The sequence below is a fragment of the Prionailurus viverrinus genome, chromosome D1 (assembly GCF_022837055.1).
Source record: "Prionailurus viverrinus isolate Anna chromosome D1, UM_Priviv_1.0, whole genome shotgun sequence".
Classification (NCBI taxonomy): Eukaryota; Metazoa; Chordata; class Mammalia; order Carnivora; family Felidae; genus Prionailurus; species Prionailurus viverrinus.
Window position 1 is genome coordinate 57,963,319 of NC_062570.1, and position 25,548 is coordinate 57,988,866.

The 25,548-nt window shown below is 38.3% G+C and overlaps 2 protein-coding genes across 9 annotated transcripts in view; one reads left to right on the forward strand and one right to left on the reverse strand.

Moving 5' to 3' along the window:
• Positions 1-15,603, reverse strand: part of PPME1 (protein phosphatase methylesterase 1) — an 88,792-nt gene extending 73,189 nt beyond the window's left edge. For both annotated transcript variants that reach the window (XM_047879436.1, XM_047879437.1), the window contains exon 1: positions 15,352-15,603. In XM_047879436.1, coding sequence (XP_047735392.1) covers positions 15,352-15,452 — 101 coding nt within the window. In that variant the 5' untranslated portion in view covers positions 15,453-15,603. The remainder of the gene's footprint in view (positions 1-15,351) is intronic.
• Positions 12,277-25,548, forward strand: part of C2CD3 (C2 domain containing 3 centriole elongation regulator) — a 148,866-nt gene continuing 135,594 nt past the window's right edge. For 5 of the 7 annotated variants that reach the window (XR_007156550.1, XM_047879428.1, XM_047879429.1 and 2 more), the window contains exons 1-3: positions 15,719-15,834; positions 20,212-20,481; positions 24,594-24,751. Coding sequence is in view for 5 of the 7 variants with exons in the window: in XM_047879428.1 (XP_047735384.1) it covers positions 15,765-15,834; positions 20,212-20,481; positions 24,594-24,751 (498 nt within the window). In the remaining 2 variants the exon portion in view is untranslated. Of the gene's footprint in view, positions 12,282-15,718; positions 15,835-15,929; positions 16,129-20,211; positions 20,482-24,593; positions 24,752-25,548 lie in introns of those variants that run through there. The other 2 variants (XM_047879431.1, XM_047879433.1) reach the window with 2 other exon arrangements.

A 25,548-nucleotide genomic window follows, 5' to 3' on the forward strand; every position in this document is an offset into this window, starting at 1 on the left:
TCAGTCGGTTGAGTGTCTGACTCTTGATTTCAGCTCAGGTCATGATCCCAGAGTTGGGGGATTGAGCCCGGTGTCAGGCTCTGTGCTGAGCATGGAGCCAGCTTGACATTCTCTGTCTGTCTGTCTGTCTCTCTCTGCCCCTCTTCCCTGCTCATGTGCACTCTTTCTCTAAAAAAAAAGGAAAAGTATATAATTGAGAACCAACTGCCATATAACTCCCTTCTCAGACTCAAATGAATGCCATGATGATGTAGAATATAAGACATATTTCATAGGATATTTCATTTCAAGTATATTTAGGGCAACGATTCTAGAGCCTCTTTCCAGTTACAACTTGCTTATATAAGCAACTAATTTAATTCCAATTCAATCAAAGAGACATTTGAGTATGTTTATGGCAGGCCCTGATACACTTCCTGGGCATTTGGGGAAATCAGCATGCTAGAGGTTCCCATTGATGAATAAAAACTTGGTTCTCACCCTCAAAAAGCTGACGCCAGAGAGGAAATAGGTAAGTAAACAGTCATTGTATACTACAGGTATGGCAGAAATAAGTCTAGTGTACCATGAAAACTCACAGAAGAGACTTCCAATCCTGTTTTGGACACTTATGGGAACGAAATCGGGTCAGGGAAGGATTCATAAAGATGATTTCTGGTATACAGATTTTCTTAAATGCTATACAAATCTGAAGTACTATCCTTATTAAATTATGACCTGGATTGGGAAGGTAATTCCTCTAATTACCAAATAAAAGATTATAATCTCCCCATATTCAGTGAGAAATATGTTAGTATAGAGATTCTGCAACTTAAAAATGGGTTTATATTCCAAAGGTTTGCAAAGTAGGTTGTTGGGAAAACTGAACCACATTTTCCCTAATTAACATTATTATGAAATATTGGTAGATTCTCTAGGTAGTTATATCCCCAAGCCTACTTAGCCATAATATGATAAAATGCTATTTGTGATGAAATTCTACTAATAACGATGTAGTTCAAGTGATTAACACAGAAAACTGATTTTAATATAGCTTGAACCATGGTTCTTATGCTTAAGGAAAAGCTGTTTAAAGGGATGAGAAGGATTAAATGAAACTGCTCATGTGTTTATGCTAGACACTTTACAAGCATTATCTAAATTTAATCCTCATAATAACCTGAGCTATACTTTAACAGAATAAAAACAGACAAATACAAATATGAAACCATAGAAGGATATAAGTAGGGCACAAGTTCATTTTTGCATATTGCCAATAATTACAGTTTTAAAATCTCATTTCTAGGGGCACCTTGGTGACTCAGTTAAGCATCCAACTTTGGCTCAGGCCATGATCTCACAGTTCATGGGTTCGAGCCATGTGTCAGGCTCTGCACTAACAGCTCAGAGCCTATAGCCTGCTTCAGATTCTGCATCTCCCTCTCCTTCTCTGTCCCTCCCCCACTTGTGCTTTCTTTCTCTTTCAAAAAGAAACTTCAAAAAGATAAAATAAAATCTCATTTCTATACTCCACAAATCTATGGTTTTTCCTTCCCATTTAATTCCCTACTAAATTTAGGTTGGACAATTTTAAACTATTGAAAACAATGTCATGTGTCCACTATATTAGAACATTATTCATTCATTAAATGTTTATTGAGCTCCTGGGTGCTAACCATTTTGGGGCAAGTAAATAAAACACAAAAGGAGTATATAATTAAATTAGGAAAGATTAAACAAGTAAATCACAACATGGTTGTTAGTAGAACAGATAAAATACTGTATATACACAGCACTATCAACTGAAAGATGAACAACAATTTTATGTACCACTAAGAAAAAAGCTACCAATTAAAGTATGACACATTTCAAGTGTCTAAGTATGACACTTAGAAGTCATTTTAAATTTCTTGGAAGAGCTCTTTTATACTTACATTGATTCAACATACATCACTTATGGGTATAAATAAAGGAAAATGAGAGCAAAATAAAATACTTAATAGTATTTCTAACCAACTTCTTCACACTGAGAGTCTTATTCTTTTTTTCCCCCTAAGTTTATTTATTTATTTTGAGAGAAAGAGAAGAGAGAAAGAATTCCAAGCAGCCTCCACACTGACAGCACAGAGCTTGACATGGGGCTCGAACCCACAAACCATGAGATTGTGATCTGAGCTGAAACCAAGGGTTGGATACTCAACCAACTGAGCTACCCAGGGACCCCTAAAATTAAACACCAGCTCATAAGCTGACTTAACCTTTATGTAGAGAGCTATGTTGCTTTCTGACTCGAACTTTAGAAATAATGCTTAACTCATCTGATTAAAAACCTACTCCTCACAACCATTCAGTTCTCAGTAGTTAAAAGAGTGCTCTACTTTTACCTCCAGAATTTTCTTCCAAGCTACCAACACCTATTTTACAAGTTTTGGTGCTGGTTTTGGTGTTTGTCCATACAACTCAGGAGAACCAAAATAAAGCTGTTACCTTACCAAGAGCAATTGTGAAGACACTATCATTTTAAATATGAAAAGAAATTAAAAAAAAGTATGAATTACAGTAAATAGGTTTCCATTATCTAGCTTTATAATTTAAATGACTCTATGTATATATCATCTCTTTCTCCTTAAAAACAACTGATGCTAATATTAGCCACATTAAAATAAAATGTTATTGAAGTATAATTAACATACAATGTTATATTTAGTTTTACCCATATTTTACAAAAATAAAGTGGAGCTTACACTGGTTAAGCAGTATGTAGTAAGGCCAGGAAGGGAATCCCAGTTTGTTGATTTAAAACCTCTATTCTTTCTACTACAAGACAGGAGAAGTACAAAATAAATAGTATTGATATGGGATGGCAAACTGTGGCCTATAGGCAAATCCAGTCACTGCCTGCTTTTGAATAGCTCATGAGCTGAGAGTGGTCTTTACATTTTTAAAAGCTGGGAGAAAAAAAAAAGTAATATTTAATGACAGGAGAAAATTACACGAAATTCAAATTTCGGTGTTCACAAAAAAAGTATTATTGGAACACCATCACATTCAATATGTATTGTCCATGGTTGCTTTCCTCCTACAACAGCAGAGGTGAGTAGCTGCTACAGAAAGTGTATCGTTTGCAAAACATAAAATGGTTACTATTTGGCCCTTTACAGAAAAGTTTGCCAAACTCTGGTATAAATGATAGGTGCTATGAAAGGGCAGAAAATGCAAAGATCACACTGCACGCTGAATGGTCAGGAAATTTTCAGATCTCATTTTATTTATTTTATTTTTTTATTTTTTTAATTTTTTTTTCAACGTTTATTTATTTTTGGAACAGAGAGAGACAGCGCATGAACGGGGGAGGGGCAGAGAGAGAGGGAGACACAGAATCGGAAACAGGCTCCAGGCTCTGAGCCATCAGCCCAGAGCCCGACGCGGGGCTCGAACTCACGGACCGCGAGATCGTGACCTGGCTGAAGTCGGACGCTTAACCGACTGCGCCACCCAGGCGCCCCTCAGATCTCATTTTAAATGAATGCTATGTGCCACACGTCCATTAAACCAAATCTTATAAAAACATTTATTTAAGGGACACCTGCGTGGCTCAGTCAGTTGAGCGTCTGATTCCTGATTTTGGCTCAGGTCACAATCTCATGGTTTGTGGGATGGCGTCCTGCGTTAGGCTCTGCACTGAGAGTGTGGAGCCTGCTTAGGACTCTCTCTCTCTGCTCCTCGCCCACTCATTCTCTCTCTCAAAATAAATAAACTTAAAAAAAACCATTTATTTAACTGTGCTATTGTAAAAGATGCAAAGAAATAAAAACAAAGGCCCTTGCACTCCAAAACTTTCTATTTTATTGAGGTAACTTAAAAAAAACTACCATGATGGGCGCCTGGGTGGCGCAGTCGGTTAAGCTTCCGACTTCAGCCAGGTCACGATCTCGCGGTCTGTGAGTTCGAGCCCCGCGTCGGGCTCTGGGCTGATGGCTCAGAGCCTGGAGCCTGTTTCCGATTCTGTGTCTCCCTCTCTCTCTGCCCCTCCCCCGTTCATGCTCTGTCTCTCTCTGTCCCAAAAATAAATAAACGTTGAAAAAAAAATTTAATTAAAAAAAAAAAACTACCATGAAAGATAAATTATTATCTTAATTATGGTATTTGCCAACTTAAATTATCATAAAAATTATGATAGATAAATTTGGCATAACAATTTTTTAAAATGCAATACTGAGTAGTAATGCACAATAATTGAGTGGAAATGACAAAGTGTTTTAGAACTCAGAAGAGACACGGAACAAGTGAATGAGTTAGAACAGTCTGAAAGGGGTTCGTGGGTTTTACAGGACTTGAAAACATGAAATCGGAGGCATTGCTAATAAAATAAACTTGGCAATTAGTAAGTGCAAGAAACATTTAGGGAACTGACATTGCCTGGAACATGACTATGGATAGCTTTTAATCGCAGACTGCTTGCTCCCGACACTTTATGGTAGAGTCACTAATGTACAGGTACCACTTCCTTGGAAAATAGTCTTCACTCTTAGACAATAAGGGATAAATTGAGCAAGGGCAGAAAAAACCAATCCTATAAAATGCAGGTCTTCCAAAAATAATTTTTAATTGACATTTATTCTCTTACAGTAATAGAATTGCTTTCAGGTTTAGAGAATCACAAAAGAAGAGATAAACTGTTAAATTTTGATAAAATAAAACCAAAACCAGGCATGAATCTTTACATAAAAGAGACTAACTGCAGGCATGAGCTTCTGCCATATAAGTATTTTAAATCTCAAATTAAGACCAGGTATTTGGAAGCACTCACAACACACTTAAGTGCCGGTGCTGAAATAAAGTATACATTCTATTATTTCATGAAGTGAAACAAATTTCAGAAGAAAGGGAATGTAGGTTTAGTTATATCATCTTAATGGAACTGGTGAGGAAATAAGATTGTTCTCATAAAATGAGGCCAAATACGTCTAGGAAAGGTCAGCACTTAAATAGCCAGCATACTTAGGAATCAGGGAAATTAAGACACAACCCCTACCCTTAAGAAGCTCATGGTCTTATAGACAGTCAACCAATAATCACAAGTCAGAAGGATAAGTGTTAAACTACAGAAGGCTACGAGGTCATAGAAGAGATGCAGCTTGGGGCGCCTGGGTGGCACAGTCGGTTAAGCATCCGACTTCAGCCAGGTCACGATCTCGCGGTCTGGGAGTTCGAGCCCCGCGTCGGGCTCTGGGCTGATGGCTCAGAGCCTGGAGCCTGTTTCCGATTCTGTGTCTCCCTCTCTCTCTGCCCCTCCCCCGTTCATGCTCTGTCTCTCTCTGTCCCAAAAATAAATAAACGTTGAAAAAAAAAATTAAAAAAAAGAAGAGATGCAGCTTGCCTACTACATGAAGATGTCTACTAGGAGATATGACCACCACCAACAAAATTATGATTAATTGCTAAGGAAAGAAAGGAGGGAAGAATAGGAGGAAAGAAGGAAAAAATTTCCCTACATATTTAGAGAATAAGGAATAAGAAAAGTATGTTTTGAGGTGAATGTCTCAAATCCAAATAGGCATAATAACTTCAACATCAACTAGGCTGCTTAACTTTGTTAAGGGAGTTATGAATGAGTCATAAGCTGCACAGTAGCAGTCCTAGTCACTGTTGTCACAAATTCTCCAGTCTAAGAGTATGTGGAAGTAAAAAACTGAAGTTTAATTGCAGTCAGCTATTTAAATCAAGGCATCACTGCTTTTAACAAAAACATGTCTTCATTAGGAACACTTTGAAGGGAATGGAAAGATGGCAACCAGATGGCTGTCTGGGTCATGGTAGTTTGGAGTGTTCATTACTAGTGATAAGGGCATGTTATTAAAGCAGCAGACTTAAAGATTCTCAAAACTACACACTGGATTAGGCTATTAGAGATCATCTTTCTTTATGGAAGGGAAAAATTAGCTGTTTATTATGTGTCAAACAGAGTTTTGAGTTCCAAAAGAAAAGTTTCCCCATTTTTTTTAAAAGTAGGCTTCAAGCCCAGTGTGGAGCCCAATGCAAGGCTTGAACTCACGACCCTGAGATCAAGACCTAAGCTGCGATCAAGAGTCAGACGTTTAACCAACTGAGCCACCAAGGCACCCCAAAAGTTTCCCCACTTTATTTTTTTTAATACGTATTTATTTTGGGGAAAGCGCAAGTGAGGGAAGGGCAGAAAGAGGGGGACAGAGGATCCAAAGTGGTCTCTGTGCTGGCAGACTGACAAGCAGCGAGCCCGATGTGGGGCTTGAACTCACGAACTGTGAGATCATGACTCAAGCTGAAGTTGGACACTCAACTGACTGAGGGACTCAAGTGCCCCAAGTGTCCCCATCTTAAAGACAAGGAAATAGTCTCAAATGTAAAATAACTTGCCCAGAGCCACTTTCAGTAGCACTGGAGTTTGGATTTTAAACTCAAGTATGTCTGGTGTCAAAGTGATCTTGCTACTACACCATGATAGTGAATTCTAGAAAGAGGAAAGATAAAGTGACCAGGGCCACATGACTTATTAGTGACAGAGACAGGAGTTCCACTTACACCGAGAAAAGTCCATAGCAAAGAACACACAGAGACGCATCGTAGAAAAGGAGTCAGAGTAAACAACTTCAGCCTTCTCCTGTGGTTTGGACGACTAGAATTTTCAACATAACCTCTTATTCAATCATCAAAATATATTGGTAGTTATGTGCTTGGGAGTGGTTGTCAAAACTGTTGAGGAACATCTAAGTGTGGCATATAATTGGACCGCCCTTTAAATAGCACTATTAATTAAAACTTTCTTCTCTAAAAGAAACTATTTTATGACATAAAGGAGTAAGTTTTTCCTAACCAACCAGAGATGTTTTCTCAAATCTGACATCAAGTAACATAACAAGGAAGGCTCATTAAGTTTAAAAAACAACAACAAAATCCAATTATCCAATTTTGGGGACACTGAGAAAAAACAGATTTGTCAGCAATAAGCCCAGCAGCAATGGAATAAAGGACATTTACTCAGAAGTGCTCAGGTCAAGGGGCTCAAACCTGGCACAAGGTGGAAAGGGAGACAAAAGAAGAGATCAATTACTTCCTATACCTCTGTTGAGTGAAAACAGTAGAGAATTTACAGTCAAAAGATTAATCTCCCCCACTTGTTAACATTAGGCCTTGGGTTACATGCTGTTTACTGTCTACTCCAGACATTCCTGCTGCACTTCCCACCACTCTCTATTCCCTAGCAGAATTCCAAATTGTTTAGTAACTAGTGGGGAGATTTTGTTATCCTTCCTCCAGACCAGGGGAATGAATCAGAATTGGTCTAAACCAGTCAAAGTAATCCCATTCCCAACTGCCAGTGATTGGTCTTAAAATGGACATGTAAACCAGTTCTGGACCACGAGACTTAAGGGAAAAATTGGCAGGGGAATTTCCCTTTCCAGAAAACAAAACAAAACAAAAGACATGCTTAGCTAGGAAAAGGCCTTTGCTCCAGTTCCTTCCTTTTATTTGGAAAGATGGAATAAAGGTAAGATGAAAGCAGAGTTGCAGCAACCATCTTGCAACCAAAAGGTGACAAGAGAAGGAAAATCCAACATTACTAAGATGGCAAAATTAAGGATGCACAGGGTCCTTACTGATATCATTGAATGACTGAATCAATGCTAGAACTTCCTATTAATAATAAATATCCTTTTGGTTTAAAGCACAATAAACTGTTAACAGCTAATAAGATTATTTCACATTAATGTAATATTGCTAACTTGAATTTGGGAAGTTTTGTAGGACTCTATTTTTTTTTTTAATTTTTTTTTTCAAGGTTTATTTATTTTTGGGACAGAGAGAGACAGAGCATGAACGGGCGAGGGGCAGAGAGAGAGGGAGACACAGAATCGGAAACAGGCTCCAGGCTCTGAGCCATCAGCCCAGAGCCCGACGCGGGGCTCGAACTCCCAGACCGCGAGATCGTGACCTGGCTGAAGTTGGATGCTTAACCGACTGCGCCACCCAGGCGCCCCAGGACTGTATTTTAAAAACAAACCTACTGAGTTTTATAATTTTATAATAAAATGGAATTTACTTACACATAAGGAATTTATCCCTAGTTTATTTTGTACATAATTAAGAGATACTACATTAGATGAACTTAGGCCAATACTTGGGATCTGAAATATTTTTCCTTCAAAAGGGATTCATACACACTGAAAGACATCATATTTTCTCAAAGACTCAACATCATAAAAATGTTTACTTTGCGTTAATTTACATATTTAATGTAATCTTAATAAAAATACTATACGGGTTTTTTTTTCTGGCACTAGTTTAGTTGATTAGAAAGCTTATTTGTATATTATTCAGCCATAAAAAAGAATGAGATCTTGCCATTTGCAACAACATGGATGGACCTACAGGGTATTGTGCTAAGTGAAAGAAGTAAGACAAAGACAAATACCACATAATTTCACTAACATGTGGAATCTAAAAAACAAAACAAATGAATAAACAAACAAGAAGCAGAAACAGACCCACAAATACAAAGAACTGATGGTTGCCAGAAGGGCGGCAAATGGGGGGATGGGCAAAATGGGTGAGTGGAGTGGGAGATACAGGCTTCCAGATATGGAATGAATAAGTCACAGGGAATAAAAGGTATAGCATAGGAAATTATAGTCAATGGTATTATAATAGCATTGTATGGTGATGGATGGTAGCAACACTCATGGTGAGCACAGGGTAAAGTATAGACTTGAGGAATCACTATGTGGTACACCTGAAACTAATATAACATTGTGTGTCAACCATACTTTAAAAAAAAAGTTTGTCTCTAAGAATAAGCAAGTAAAAGGAGCCAGGAAAATCTTAAAAAAGAATGAGGGAGAAGCTACCTCTACCATCTACTAAAACATACTAATAATAACTCTGTAGTTAAACAGGTAGTAGTGGCACATAAATAAAAAAGCAGGCCAGGATGCCTGGGTGGCTCAGTTGTTTAAGTGTCCGGACTCTTGACTCGTGGGTTCGAATCCCTGCTTGGGAGTCAATCAATCTCTCTCTCTCTCTCTCTCTCTCTCTCTCTCTCTCTCTTCCCCTCCCCCCCGCCCCTTCCTTGATGGCACACTTTCTATTTCTCTCAAAATTAATAAAACTTTAAAAAAACGTTAAAAAAAATAGGAAGACAATGGGATAAAAAAGAAAATAAACAGATCCATATCTATGTGAAAATTTGGTATTTGACAAAGACATCATTTTAATCCATGGGGAAAATGACTAATTTTTATTGAGGTGAAATTCATATAATAGAAAAAGAACATTTTAATAAATGGTGTTACAATGGGAAAACCTGTGGATAAAGATAAAACTGGATCTATCTGTTCCTCACTTTGCACATCAAGATTAACTTAAAATGGATGTAAAAAATGGAACCATTTTTTAGAAAAAAAAAAAAAAAATCAATTCCTTTATAACCTGGGTGAAGGAAATGTCTTTCTGTGATTCAAAATCTAGAAGCAGCACATAGATAGAGTGCATTAAAATAAAAAAAAAAAAAAACCTTTTTATATAGCAAAATACATTATAAGCAAAGTAAAAAAGCAACTTGGAAAATATTTTTAACACTTAGAAATATCCTGAATACATAGAAAGCTTCAAAGAGCCACTTTGGAAAACAGTTTGGCAGTTTCTTAAAAAGTTAAACATAACTTACCATGTAACACAGCGATTCCATTCTTAGGTGTTTACCAAAGGGAAATCCAAACACATTTCCATACAAAGATTTGTATGTGAATATTCATAGCAGCATTATTCACAATAGCAAAACAAAAAAAAGGAAACTCAAAGTGTTCAGCAACTGACAAGTAAAATTTGCTGTATCTACACAGTAGAATATCATTCAACAATAAAAAGAAATGGTGTATTGATACATGCTACAACATGGATGAATCTTGAAAACATTATACAAAGTAAAAAAAGCCAGTCTCAAAAGGCACTTACTGGGGTGCCTGGGCGGCTCAGTCATTTCAGCATCTGACCCGTGATTTCACCTCAAGTAATGATCTCACAGTTTGTGAGATCCAGCCCTGCATGGGGCTCTGTGTTGAAAGCTTAGCACCTGCTTGGGATTCTCTCTCTCCCTCTCTCTTTACCCTTCCCCCACTCGTGTGCATGCTCTCTCTCTCAAAATAAATTTTTTTTTAAAGGCCCCTTACTGTATGATTTCATTTATATGCCAAAATAGGCAAATCTATGAAGACAGAAAATCAACAGTGGTTCCCAGGGGTTGGGGGAGGCGGAGGTAACTGGTAGCAGGTAAGTAGTTTCTTTATGGGATACTGAAAATGTCCTGGAATTAGTGACAATGACTGTACAGCCTGAATATACTAAAAACTAATGAATGGTAGGTAAACTTGTAAAAGGGTGAATTGTATGGCATATGAATTTTAATTTTTTTAAAAAAATTAATTAACAAAAACAGAAATACTAGAATTTGCACCTCAATATGTGAGCTTGAGCAAGCTTTGTCCTTTATTTCCCCATTTGTTCGAATGGCTCCTTAAAGCTTTCCCAGGAGGCCTGATGTTCATTATAAATTTAAGAAGTTGAACGAAGGACTATCTAATCAGATACAGATTAAGAAAGCTTAAGGGGAAAAAGTGATATTACAAAAAATTCAAAAAAGAACTTCTACTTCATAAAGAAGCCTTTCTCACAGTTTTCATAAAGAAGAAGCCTTTCTCATGGTTTTCAATATAAAATAATTTACTAGTTATTCTGTAAGAGCTTATGTCAGGAAGCATAAGTGCTTTTCATGTACTATCTCATTCTCATAGCACTCTAAAGTAAGCAGAGATTAAAAGAAAAAAAAAACAAAAAAAGACTAGAAGAGGTTAAATGACTTGACCAAAGTAAATACTTAAGCTGAGCTTCAAACTCAGATCTCCTTATCACTTTAAAAACAACAATTTCTACACCAAGGTATAACAAGAACTAAAAGTAAAACAAGAACAATGGACTAAAAACCCAAAGTCTAGGTTTGAATCTTGTTTCTGCCATTTGATGATTCTGTTTTTTTAGGCAAGTCAAAGAACATTCGAATTTTCTCATTAAGAGAAAATATTACCCCTTGCCCTAATTTACCTCATAAAATAATACAAATAGGCACTAATATATACCTTCCAGTTAAAGTACTGTCGAACTGTTAAGAGATAATTACAGAAATATAGTACTATTGGTAAACCAAAACTATGTTGAAAAATGAATGGTTTTAATAATCTATAGTCTCTCTAATGGTAACAGAATGTACTAAAGCAGTGATTTTCAAAACATACTCCTCTCAAGCACACCAGGTGCGGCAGACTAAACATTTGTGTCCCGCTCCCCCCTCCAAACACAAATTCATGTTAAATCCTAACATCCAATGTGATGGTATTTGGATATGGGGCCTTGAGAGGTGATGAGGTCATGAGAGTACAGCCTTCATGAATGGGATTAGTGCCCTCATAAAAGAGATGCCACAGAGCTTCCTTCCCCCTTCTGTCATGTGAAGACACAGCAAGAAAAATGCCATCTATAAACCAATAAACAGTCCCCACTGGATACAGAATCTGCCGGCATCTTGATCTTGGACTTCCCAGCCTCCAGAACTATCATACATTTCTGTTGTTTATAAGCCACCCAGTCTATGGTATTTTTTGTTATGGGCAACTCTAACAGACTAAAATACCAGTTGCAAGTAGGGATCCCAAATCAGAGTAGCTCCAAAATCTTTAATAAAAAAGTTCAAAACCACTGTTTTTTGGCATCATCTACTGGCTTCTATCAAGGAACAATGAAACCAGGATTTCAGGGCTTACCCAAGAAAAACTGTTGGTGTTCTGAAAAGGGAATAGATTCTAGAGACTAAACGTAGATTAAACCCTGGTTCTGCCACATACTAGTTGGGTGACTGTTAATCTCAAGTCTGAGTTTCCTGACTTATAAACGCAGAGAAATATATACCTTGCAAGGTTGTGAACAGATTAAATAAAATAACGTACAAAAAAATAATAAAGTAATATACATAAAGCTATTACAACAATGACTTTCACAAGGTACCTACTTGAAAAAAAAGTACTTGCTGTTTTTACATTACCTAGTGATACTCTGGAATTACTAAGTCTAATTTGAAAAACTACATTAAGGGAACTCAAGAAAAACCACAAACTCAAAACCACCCTGAGTATATGAATACCTCTAAACAAGGTTTAGTGAAATTAAAGGCAAGAGATTATGAAAAACTGTTGAAAAAGTAAGTCATATAAGAGACTGTCAAATGAACAGGTCCAACCTAAAATTAAGAGATAGATGAGAGAATGGAAAATGATGGGTAGATAAGAAAAATGCAAATGAATGAATAGAAGAAGAAATAAAGAAGAATGCTTTAAAATTGGTAGAAGTGAGACTTCATAAATCAAACCTGAGAAAAAAGAAAGACTGAATCCTAGACTATTTGCAATGAAATAAGAAACACAACTCAAATTAAGTATTGCCAGGATAACAACTATGAATCCAAAAAAACATAATGGGTCTCAGAGACTCAAGTTTCAGTCTTTACTGGCCCTACCACTAGGCTTCTACTGCCTTAGTATGAAGAAGACTTGACTTTGTTTTCTTTTTCTAATTTTTTTTTTTTTGAGAGTAAAAGAGACAAAGTGTGAGTTGGGGAGGAGCAGAAAGAGGGGGAGGGGCAGAGAGAGAGGGAGACACAGAATTCAAAACAGGCTCCAAGCTCTGAGCTGTCAGCACAGAGCCAATGCAGGGCTCAAACTCATGAACCCTAAGATCAGGACCTGAGCTGAAGTCAGACACTTAACCAACTGAGCCACCCAGGCACCCCGAGTTTGTTTTCTTATTCACAAAAAATATTATCTCCTGCCTCTACGTTTACCTACAGAATACAGAATTCTCTGAATCGTTTCCTCAACTATACAGTGAAACCATTTCAAAGCTCTCTTTTTAGCACAGGGAGAGAGTATATTACCACTAACTTTAGACTCGGCTGAGGCCTGCCTATGTTTCAATAAGGAAATAGAAAAGAAAAATATAGGAAAACAAGCCACCTGAGGAGCACATAAAATTCACCAACACATGCTCTTCTCTTCATAATATTATAAAGAAGCATCTTCCTAAATAAGTTTATTTCCCAGAACAAGCAGTTAACAAAGAAGAGCAAAGCATCTATTTAAAGAGGGTAAGTTGGAGTGCCTGGGTGTTCAGTCGGTTAAACATCTCAGCTCATGTCATGACCTCACAGTCCAGGAGTTGGAGCCCCACACTGGGCTCCAGGCTGACAGTGCAGAGCCTGCTGGGGATCTTCTCTTCCCCTCTCTGCCCCTCCCCTGCTTGTGCTCTTTCTCTCAAGATAAACAAGCTTAAAAAATAAAGAGGGTAAGTTACTAACAATTATACAATCTTCTAATCACCAAGTTTTCCCTTTATTTTCTTTTACTGTTTTTCTTTAGTTTTTCACCTTCAGAGAACTTGTTTTAACAAAGTGAGAGGCTGACCTCTAAATTTATCTGCAGCATGTATAGTTATTAAAAACCTAATATTTTTATATATTTTTACAGAAGAGGGCTTGTGTACTAAAGGACCAAATTTTAGATTAAAAAAGGCACTAAGACATATATACCAATGATAAATGTTACATTGATTTTATACTCCAGGTTAATTTTCCCAAATAATCTGTCATGGATCAGTTTCCACATCCTCCTTATTCATGTTACAGCCTTACTTTTCTGTCTTTTAACGCCAAAACAACATCCATCTTACCTTCTACGAGGCCTTCTACCACCTCTGTCTATTATGCATCAAATACCTATCTTCTGTCGAGGTTTTCTCACTTTTCTACTGTGCATCATAGTCAGGTCTCCACTTCAATTCTTAGTTTCCTTCCCTGTTTTTTTCAACCACCACCCCCAATTCTCACCACCTCTCTATCCCACTGTTTCAATTTATAGGATTCTCCTTTCTCTTTATTCCAAGGACCTACTTTCACAGTTATGCATCTACTGTCCTCATCTCCTTTTTGATCAGTTTTTGTACATATTACTTCTTTAGCACCTAAGATTCCTTTTCCCTAGTTTTTATTCCAAGTACAGTATATCTATCAACCCATTTCTAGAATCCCAAACACACCCTCTTGACTACCTCATACCTATTCATTCTTTCTACCCCTTTTCTCTGTAGTCACTAGTCTGCAGAATACTATTTGATACCACAAATAACCCTGAAAACCAACTGCCTACTCAATTGTCTCTACTTTCCAGTAACTACCTCTCCCATGTTCAACTCATCCTCTCTTATACCTAAGGTACCCCCTAAACGACACAAGCCATTCAACCACCTAAAATTCCCCAAAACTATCTCTTCAACACAGCTCCTGCCTTCCCAGTAAATGGATTTCCCCAAAACATTATAAGCAGCTACTTTCAATGCTTCATTAATTCTGAGTCTTATCAAACCAGTACATAGCTTCCATCAGACTTATTTGCCTGGCAAAAATCAACTGCCCAAATTTCCTCTTTAAGCTTCCCAGACTATATCTACAGCACTCCCATTCACTAAACCCCGTTCCCAGTCATTTCTCCATCTCTAGAGCCCATGGTCATTCTCTCAGCTCATCACTCCTACCCTTACTCCCTACCCTCACTTCTCAGAACATTCCCATTGCTCTTAACAGTCTAATTGGCTATATTCCCCATCTTTCCTTAGTCCCGTTCTCAGGCTTTCTCAATTCTCCCTTAAAATATCTAATCTAATCAACCCTCACTCCCTGAATCTTCCTCTTACCTCCAAGGACACTCTCTAGAACCTTCTGCTCCCTAGTTCTCTTTCCTTCTCCAATCCTGTCTCAGGTGTTCCCACTTCCCTCAGCTTTTCTAGTATCTAGTTCTTTCCGTCTTCTTACTACTTCCAAATCTTTCCCTAGTTGTTCTCCTAAATTCCCTCAACTTTTCTCTCAGTCATTCCCCATTTTCCTCAACCTTCCCTGGCAGCTATTCCCCGACTTTCCTCACCTCTACCACCTTTCCTCAAACCTCATCCATCCCTTCTTCTGGAGGTGCCTCCTACATCTCTTAAATTACCCTCTCAGCTTCCTCAATCTTTGCCTCATTCCCTCCTTCCTTCAATACTATTTGTCCTCCAATTTCCATTGACTTGGCGCCTCCCCTAGTTCCCAAATCTACGTTCAACACCATCTAAACGTCTCCAGGCCGCCGCCAACATTCTCTCTCATCCTTAGCCTCCCCTGCCGTGCCACTCTAAACGCCCAGAGACACCATTCTCCAATGGCCGGCGCCTGGCCTCTAGGGAGACGGGGTATGGGTCACGTACCCCATTCGCATCTTGGCTCCGCTCTGGCTGCCCCCGCTGCCGGGGAGAGGTGGGCGAGAGGGCAGGCGGCCGAGGTGCATGCTCTTCTCTAGGGCCGACATGAAGTGGAGGCCTCAGGTAGTCAAACAGTAGCCGGAGCTTCGTCCCACGCTAAGCGCGGCCCAACCGGTCACAGCTCGCTCCCCTAGCGACGCCCAGTGCCTTTGGACAGCACCCAGCTACCGGCAGCACCGCCCACCGCCCACCGGCTCCGTAAACTCCACCCCCTCTCCTCGGCGATTCCACCGGAAGTACGCAACAGCCGTTCACAAAGAAAGCTGGGTAACGGAGTCTACGGATCTCTCAGACCAACAGAGAACTCATCGACCCTCGCCGGAAAGACAAGCGCTCCTAAAGGCAATGCATCCTGGGCAATGAAGTCCTCAAAGGGCATATCCCTTTGCGCTTGCGCAGCTGAAGGCGACAGCGGTCAACCTCGTAGAGGTAGTGTAGCAAAGCATCCTGGGTATTGTAGTCTATTTGCGGGAAGAAGGCTTTGGCGCCTTTCCTTTCCACCGCTCCTTTCAGACGGTTAAGAGGAAGAGCTTTTTCTTCCTGCTTCCCAGGCTGCCCAGCGGCTCCGGTTGCCGGGGAACGCAGGCGCCTCGGGAAGGGATGGCGGGAGGTTACGGCTTGGGTGCTGGAGCCGGAGTTCAGTTGGTGAAGAAAAGTTCTGGCTCGTCATGAAACAAAGAAAAGGCCAGGGGCCTGTCGGAGCCCGTGGCCGCAAGAAGAGAGGTAACCTGAGAGACCAAAGGTTGAGGAAAGAATAATAAGGTGGAGTTGGGAGCAAGGTGTAGAGAATTCCAGGGAGACTCCCCCACCCGCCTGTAAAAAGGGTGGGAGAGAAGTAGGAAGGGGGAAATAACCAAGGAATCTGAAGGTTAGAGAGGGCAGTTATCCCTCCAGCGAAAGGGAAGGAAATAGGTACTGAAGTAGGGGGTCAAAGCGGGCTAATAAATGGGGCGAGGTGAGGGCTAAAAGGGTGCAGACAGGACGCTTCTAAAGAAAGGAAATAAAAAAATTCCAGGATTTTAAAAAACTTTTTAAAGGGAGGTGTAATTGACATGTAACATTATCTTAGCTTCAAGTTGTACAATTGTTTAGATATTCCCGTATATTGCGAAGTGATCAAAACAGTACGTCTAGTTAGCATCCATCACCGTACATACTTACTAAAAGGTTTTTTTCATGTCATGAAAGCTTTAAAGATGTACTCTTTTAGCAACTTTCAAATATACAGTACACTATTAACTATAATTCACTGTGCTGTACTTTTACATCCCTGTGACCTAGGAGTACTTTTGATAGCAAAGTTAAATGTGTGTGTGTCTGTGTGTGGGAGGGTATAGCTTTGGAGTTCCACACGTACTGAAAGAAACATAAGTTGGAGAGGTGGTATGTCAGTAATTCTAATTGGCAAAGATCATGTTGTATGCATTACTGTAAATGTTAGTTGAATGAGCCAAACAAACATAAGACAGTCATGAAGTATGAAGGGCTACAGGCAGGAGTTGGGAAAGATAGTTGTGGAGGAGAGAAAAAGACAGTGGGGAGTGACAAGGTGAGGTAGAGTGCAGGTAAAGGCATGAGGATCTTTGAAGGATCTGAGAGGATGAAAGAGTGTGTAGCAAGAGAAGGTCTTTAGATTGAGGACTCAACCTACTGTCTGAGAACGTATCTCATCCAAGCTTTTTAAAGATAACTAAGGCAGTTTTGAGGCAGTGACTTTTCCTGCAAAGAATGATGGGAGGATATGAAATAGAAGCACAGATGTATTCAATGCTAGTGCTCCCTATGTCAAACAATCAAGCATATTTGGTTGATAGGAGGAAAATAAAAATTGAAATAACATAAGAATACCCTTCTTGCTATACCATCTATATATGCAGTAATGCTCATATACACACCTTTGTATTATTTTTATATTGAGACTAGTTATACATAAAGATTATGGTGGGTCTTTTTCAGCTATAGAGAACAGAGAAGGTGTTCGCTTTAGAAATCCAAAAACTTTTATATAGATTTCTTGATCTGATATACTCCAGTATATTTTCTTGTTAGGCATGACCACTCTCTGAGGGAAAAGAGGAATAGGAAGGTGTGTGTAATATAGGAATGATTTCTTTTTTTTTTAAGTTTTTAATTTAATTCCAGTATAGTTAACATACAGCGTTATATTAGTTTCAGATATACAGTATAACGATTCAACAATTCTATGCATTACTCAGTGTTCATCATAAGTGTGCTCTTTAATACCCATTACCTATTTCACCCACCCACCGCTCCCCCACCTCTCCTCTGGTAACCATCAATTTGTTCTCTACAGTTAAGAGTCTGTTTCTTGGTTTGTTTCTCTTTTTTTTTCCTCCTTTGTTCATTTGTTTTGTTTCTTAAACCCCACATGAGTGAAATCATATGGCATTTGCCTTTCTCTGACTTATTTTGCTTAGCATTATACTCTCTAACTCCATCCATGTTGTTGCAGATGGCAAGATTTCATTCTTTTTTATGGCTGAATAATATTCTATTGTATAGATATAAAGGAATAGTTTCTTAAATTTCTTCTAAATCATGGTTAGGAGATAACTATGAATGGAAGAACATCAGGGTCATTAAAGGAAAGTTTTATAGGAAGTCATAATTAAATGCCTTGTTTACATTTATTATCTGTCTGAAGTCAGAAGCCAATAAATATTATAAAAGCCAATGAATATTATGAGCCCAGTGCTGGAGTAAAAAATAATGGCAGAATCTGAAGATGATAGTGTCTGTCTTCAATGACTGAATGATGTTGGCCAGAAAGAAAATACAAAATTTAAGGTGGTCTTTATTGAAACGCTTAATCATTTGAGCATTGAGTGAAGGGAGGAGTTATTGCTGTTTCATGTTTAGTGATGGTTTTAAAGTAAGAGAGGTAGAGCTAACATATCTTAAAACCTGAACTTTGCAACAATAAACAACAGTACTTGGGAGAAAAATTTCAACTACTTCTGAGATTTTAAAAACCTATCTACTGTATCATTATATTTGTATTTTTAAAATGGTATCTTTTTTTTATTGAGGTATAGTTGACACACAATGTTATGCTAGTTTCAGGTATACAGCAGTGATTCCACAAGTCTATATGTTATACTGTGCTTACCACAAGCATAACTGCTATCTATCCCCATACAACGCTATTACAATACCATTGACTATATTCCTTATGCTGTACCTTTTATCCCTATGATTTATTCATTCCATACTTGGAAGTGTGTGTCTCCCATCCCCTTCATCTAGTTTGCCCATCCCCCTTCCCCTCTCCCCACTGGTGACTGCCTGTTTTTCCTTTGTATTTCGGGATCTGTTTCTGCTATTTTTTAAGATTCCACATGTAAGTGAATTTGTCTTTCTTTGTCTTACTTTACTTAAGCATAATACTCTGTAGGACCATCTGAGTGGTCTCAAAGGCAAGATTTCATTCTTTTTTTTTTCTTAATATTTATTTATTTTGAGAGAGACAGTGCAAGCGAGGGAGGGACAGAAAGAGAGCGGGAGACACAGAATCTGAAGCAGACTCCAGGCTCTGAGCTGTCAGCACAGAGCCTGACATGGGGCTCAAACTCACGAACTGCGTGATCATGACCTGATCATGACCTGATCATGATCTGGTGGCCACTTAACTGACTGAGCTACCCAAGCACCCCTTTGTCCTTTTTTATGGCTGAGTAATAACCCATTGTGTATGTGTACCACCTCTTCTTTATCCATTCATCTATCAATGGACACTTGGGTTGCTTCCACACCTTGGCTAGTGTAAATAATGCTGCAATAAACATAGGGGTGGATATATCTTTTCTTGTTAGTGTTTGAATTTGGGGGTTGGATACCCAGTAGTGGAATTACTGGGTCATATGGTATTTCTGTTTTTAATTTTTTCTAAATTTTTAATTGTTTCTTAATTTCTTTTGAGAGAGAGCACTCATGCATAAACTGGGGAGGGGCAGAGAGAGAATCCCAAGTAGGCTCTGCTGACAGCGCAGAGATTATGAAATCATGACCTGAGCCGAAATCAAGACTCAGGTTCTTAACCAACTGAGCCAACCAGGAGCCTGTATTTTTAATTTTTTAAGGAACCTCTGTATTATTTTCCATAGTGGCTACGCTAATTTACATTCCTCCCAGTGGTGCATGAGGGTTCTTTTTCCTCCACATCCTAGCCAACACTTATTATTTCTTGTCGTTTTGATTCTAGCCATTCTGACAGGTGAAAGGTGATATCTCATTGTGGTTTTAATTTGCATGAAATGATAGCTTTCAATTAAAGAGGAGTTTGTTTTCACATGTTTTAAGCTGGTATTGTATTCTTTACTTACAATAACTTGAATCAGACCCTGAATATGAATTAGTTATCAAAGTGGCTTAGGTGGGGGTGCCTGGGTGGCTCAGTCGATTGAATGTCAAGTCCAACTCTTGATTTTAGCTCAGGTCATGATTTCATGGTTTGTGAGTTGGAGCCCTATCTCAGGCTCCACGCTGATGTTGTGGAGCCTATTTGGGATTCTCTCTGCCCCCCTCATGTGTATGCTCCCTCTCATTTTCTCTCTCTCTCTCTCTCTCTCTCTCTCTCTCTCTCTCTCTCAAAATAAAATAAACTTAAAAAAAAAAAAAGTGGCTTAAGTGACTCGGTAAGTTATTCTGTGGTTTGGTTTGCTCTTTATAGGATAAATGTTCTCCTGGTAGAGACTAATATTTGTGTGTGTTCTCATTCAAAAAGCAGATTATATGTTTCTATATTTAGTCTGAATTTTGACTTAGTGTTTTTGGATTCCTCCACAGGTTTGAGTGACATTTCTCCATCTACAAGCCTTCCACCTCTGGTTGAAGGCCAGCTACGCTGCTTTCTGAGACTTACTGTTAATAAAGTCATATGGAAGATTGCAAAGCCTCCCACTTGTGTACTTGTCCGAGTGAGATGGTGGGGAGAAACATCAGATGGAACCCTTTTTTGTCCCAGGGACGCATTGCAGACTGAACCAAAAGCTGTCAGAACAACTACACGTTATGCTGTTCGCTGTGGTCCAAAGCAGTTTACCTCTTATCTAACTGGTATGTTTTTGTCTTATCATTTTAGCTTCAGGCCTAATAAATGTGTGTTATGTTGTTAGCAAAGGGTATTATCGTGTACATAGTATCTATGGCATTGTTAATTATTAAGTGAAAGAAGTTTTATAATAGCCACCATTTATTGAGAGTATACTATGTGCCAGCATTTGATACATATTGTTTCTAATCCTTAATAACCCTACAAGAAAAATATTTTCTGTGTTTTATAGGCAATGAAACTGAGGTGTAAAGATAAAATGAATACTCTCTAAGGTTACATAGTTGATAAATGGCAAAACTAGGATTTGAACCAGTTTCGGTCTGATACCAAAACTCATGCACTTTTCACTACCCCATGCTTCTTTAGTAGTAACTGTAGTCTCTGCTCTGGGACTCATGTTAAAGGAAGAAAGGGATAGATAGATAGATAGATAGATAGATAGATATGTCTATGTATAAACTTTACTAAAAGTACAAGATAATACATGGTAAGTGAGTGGTTTAATGAATTAGTAATATAGGTTTTCATGGAAGGTAAGGATCCCTTTTTAATATTTATTTTTGAGAGAGAGAGAGAGAGAGCACGCACCCATGAGCAGGGGAGGGGCAAAGAGAGAGAGGGAGAGAGAATCCCAAGCAGACTCTGTGCTAACAGCACAGAGTATAACATAAGGCCCAATCCCATGAACTGTGAGATCATGACCTGAGCTGAAATCAAGAGTCAGACGCTTAACTGACTAACCCACCCCAAGAAAGGGTCCCATTACAAGAAACCAGGAGACAAGATTTCTTCATTTCTGTTCAAAGAAAGCATTCTAAATCTACTATGTTATTTCTGTATTCAGGTCAGGCTTTCCCATAAACACATTTTGGATGGTGGGTTATTTATCAAATCAATCCATTTCAAGTAAAAAAAAAAAATCAGGTATCATGTAAACATTGTTGGGCTAAGAATACTGGAGAATCAGAGGTTAATTAAAGGTAACTTGTTCCTAAGAAGCTTATATTCTATTAAAATTTTTTTGAAAATATCACAATATAAAGAACAAAACATTCGGTCATTCGAAAGATGTATATTGAACTCTTAGCATGTGCTAGACATTGTGCTAGGCACTGTGGGGAATTACAAAAATGAATCAATTTAATCAGAATGGTATCTAATTCTAACTAAATTCACAGAGTAGTTTAGTTACAATACTAGGTAGGAAATGTTATGTACTGTTATAGGATACTCATAAATAATCTGGGTACTATAAGCCTAATTTAACAAATGAAGAGTGGTTAAAAATTCTTTAGTAAGAGAGGTGCCTGGCTGGCTCAGTCGGTTAAGTGTCTGACTGTAGATTTTGGCTAAGGTCATGATCTCACCATTTGTGAGATCGAGCCTTGTGTAGGGCTCTGCACTAACAGCACGGAGCCTGTTGGGATTCCCTCTCTCTCTCTGTCTTTCTCTCTCCCCCCTGACCCTGCCCCTCCCCTGCTTGCTCACCAGATCTCTCTCTCAAAATAAATAAATAAACATTAAAAAAATGTTTTCAGTAAGAGAGAAAATATCTATTAATATGATAGCAAATCACACATTTATTTGAGCATCCTGCAGTATGGTAAAGAATGCATTAGACCTGACATTTGAACTTTAGATTGGTGTTATCAGCTGTGGGATTTGGGGAAAGTCCCTTCCCATTTCTGACCCCCTTTCCCTCATCTGTTAAAAGTGGGATCAGATAGCTGCCCTTTCACTTTGTTTTTTCATGAAGAGCCTGGTTGAATGAGAAGAACATGGGCTTTGAAGTCAGTCTTGAATTGGAACTCTGGCTTCAGGATTGGATGGCTGTACAATGCTGAGATGTTCCTTAAGATCTTGGAGCCTCAGTGTCCTATTAGTTAAATGAGGATAATAGCACTTACTGGCAGGAATTATTGAAAAGGTTAAATGAAAAATTTTTTGTGAACTGATTGGTCCAGTACCTGGCACATTGTAGGTGTGAGTCTTGTAAAAATGTAAAGTTTTTGGCACTGTAGGGAATACAGAAACTTTAGACGTAATCTCTGGTCAAAAGGATCAGTTGAAAAAAACAAAACTGATACATATGAAATAGTAGTGACCAGTGGCAAACAATAAGTAATTAAATGTCTGATTACTTGGTGCATATAGTAAGTACTATATGAATATTCCATAATATTATCATGGGAACTTGAGAATCATAACTTAAGAACTCACTATCATAAGTTCTCAGGAAACCAGAATCCTACTTCTGTTGTGTACTAACTAGCTGTTTGAATTTAAGCAAGCATTTAATCTTCCTGTGCCTTAATTTTCCCCTTATTAAATTGAAGGGGTTAACCACCAAATGAGCCAATAATAAAATTTTATAAATCTAGTTAAGAAAGAAGCTTTGTTAAAAAAAAAGAGGTTAGAGTGGGAGTGAGCCAAAGCATAAGAGACTCTTAAAAACTGAGAACAAACTGAGGGTTGATGGGGGGTGGGTATTGAGGAGGACACCTTTTGGGATGAGCACTGGGTGTGTATGGAAACCAATTTGACAATAAATTTCATATATTGAAAACAAAAAAAAAAGAAAGAAGCTTTGTTGAAGGTAGGATTTGAATAGTAGTTGGATGAGGTGAACCTTGTGATGGCCCAGCTATGGACATGAGTATGATGTGTTTATTAGAAAATGAAAATGAAGACATAAGAGATCAAACATTAGTTCACATAAATATATGCTCTAACTGAAAACTTGGAAAAGTGTAACTATTTCTTAAGCTATGTGGTAGGTATTTGTTTCTTTATTCTTTTATGTACTCTTTTATATGCATATTTCATTTGAAAGAAAGAAAAGTGCATGGTTCTGGAAGCCATGAGGAAGCAGCCTGGTGGCCAGCCTGACAAAGCCCACACTGGGCCCCAATCATGAGTGGCCACCACTAGGCTTCAGGAGGTGCTAGGTTCATCAGAGCCCTTCTTCTCACCTCCTCTTCTCTACGTAGACTAGGCAGGCTACAGCAAACAGAAGCAGTTGAGTTCTTTTATATCAAAACAGCAAAACACCAAAGAGGAAGTTGAGAGAACTCCACTCTCTCTATTATACAAGCCTTCCTGACACCCTGTAACCATGTGCCTTGCACCAAGTGGAAAATAAACTCCAACCTGCCAGTTAGAAAGAAAGAAAGAAAGAAAGAAAGAAAGAAAGAAAGAAAGAAAGAAAGAAAGAAAATGAAAGATAGAAAGAAGAGGGGCGCCTGGGTGGCTCAGTTGGTTGAGTCCGACTTCGGCTCAGGTCATGATCTCTCAATTTGTGAGTTTGTGCCCCGCATTGGGCTCTGTGCTGACAGCTCAGAGCCTGGAGCCTGCTTCGGATTCTGTGTCTCCTTTCTCTCTGCCCCTCCCCTGCTCATACTCTGTCTCTCTCTGTCTCTCAATAATAAATAAATGTTAAAAAATTTAAAAAAAAAAAGAAAGAAAGAAGAAAATGTATAAGGTAAACTAATGAATATATTGCCACAAATTAGTGTAAAACATGAATAGGTCCAGGTTGAAAAGAGCAAGGCAGTAAAACAGAGTATATTAATTCCTCAAGTAAGGATAATTTATAGGAACAAGTGAAAATGTTAGCATTTTACAGTTTATAATACTTTCAAGTCCAACATCTTCTTTGATGTTTAAAACAATCCTGTGTAGTAGGTAGGGTGGTTTGTTTTATTCCTTTCTTTGTATCTATTTTACCTTATTCCAACGGGAAGTTAGGACAATTACAAATACATGTTAAGGACAGAAAGATTTTTTTTTAATATATAAGAAAATATTTACATTTTAAATCATTAAAAATTTTTTGTTTAAGGTAAATGAAAATACAGTAGGAGGAATGAGAGGAAGCCCCTGGGATTTACTACTATGCATGCAGTGGGTATTCTCATTTTCTGATGAATTTGGGTTTCAGAGTTTAAAAGTGACATACCCAGGGTCACCCTAATGCCAACCCTGATAGTAGGTGCATGTTTTATTTGAAAATAAAATAATTTAAGTAAAAAAGTTTTCTCATACATACCCACCTCCAAAAAAAAAAGAAAGTAAATGAAAAATATCTGTGTATGTTATAATTGTTTCTGATTAGATATGGCTGTGCTGGTGCTGGAAGTAATCACCAAACTTGATCATCTTCCAATTGGTAGAGTTCAGATCAGTGGACTAGCTCAGCTTTCTCCAACCCATCACATCAATGGATTTTTTACCATTGTTTCACCAACATCTAAGAAACTTGGAGAACTCCAGGTAATAATATTTTAATTCTTTGCTGCGTAGAATAAAATTTTTTCAGTACAAATAGTTGAGTCTGTTTGTAGAATGGATAGGTACATGACTCCCATTTATCATGGTAATTCCCACTTCATGCCTTTGTTCATGTTTTTACCCAGTCTTTTTTTTTTTTTAATATAATTTATTGTCAAATTGGCTTACATACAACACCCAGGGCTCATCCCAACAAGTGCCCTCCTTAATGCCCATCACCCATTTTCTCCTCTTCCCCACCCCCCCCATCCACCCTTAGTTTGTTCTCTGTATTTAAGAGTCTCTTGTGGTTTGCCTCCCTCCCTCTCTGTTTGTAACTATTTTTTTCCCCATCCCACCCCCCATGGACTTCTGTTAAGTTTGTCAAGATCTACATATGAGTGAAAACATGATACCTGTCCTTCTCTGACTGACTTATTTCACTCAGCATAATACCTTCCAGTTCCATCCACGTTGCTGCAAATGGCACCGTCTTTATAATGTATCTTATCCAAATCCTCTTAGTGCTTTACTACCCATCTGAAGTGCCAAGAGTCCTTCACAGCTCCTACTGCATTCATTCTTCTCTGTACTCTTTATTAAATTTATGACATTAATTATATAATCATTGTTTGGTTACAATCCTACACAATCTCTAAAATTATGTACTAGTCATTTCCCTTTAATTCCCTTTCTTTTTAGTTTCTAGATTCCCTGGGAGGCAGGACATTGTTTTCTACTTTCTGTGTTTTTCCCACAGCTCCTAACATAATGCCAAGCAATAATTGCTTGTTTGACTC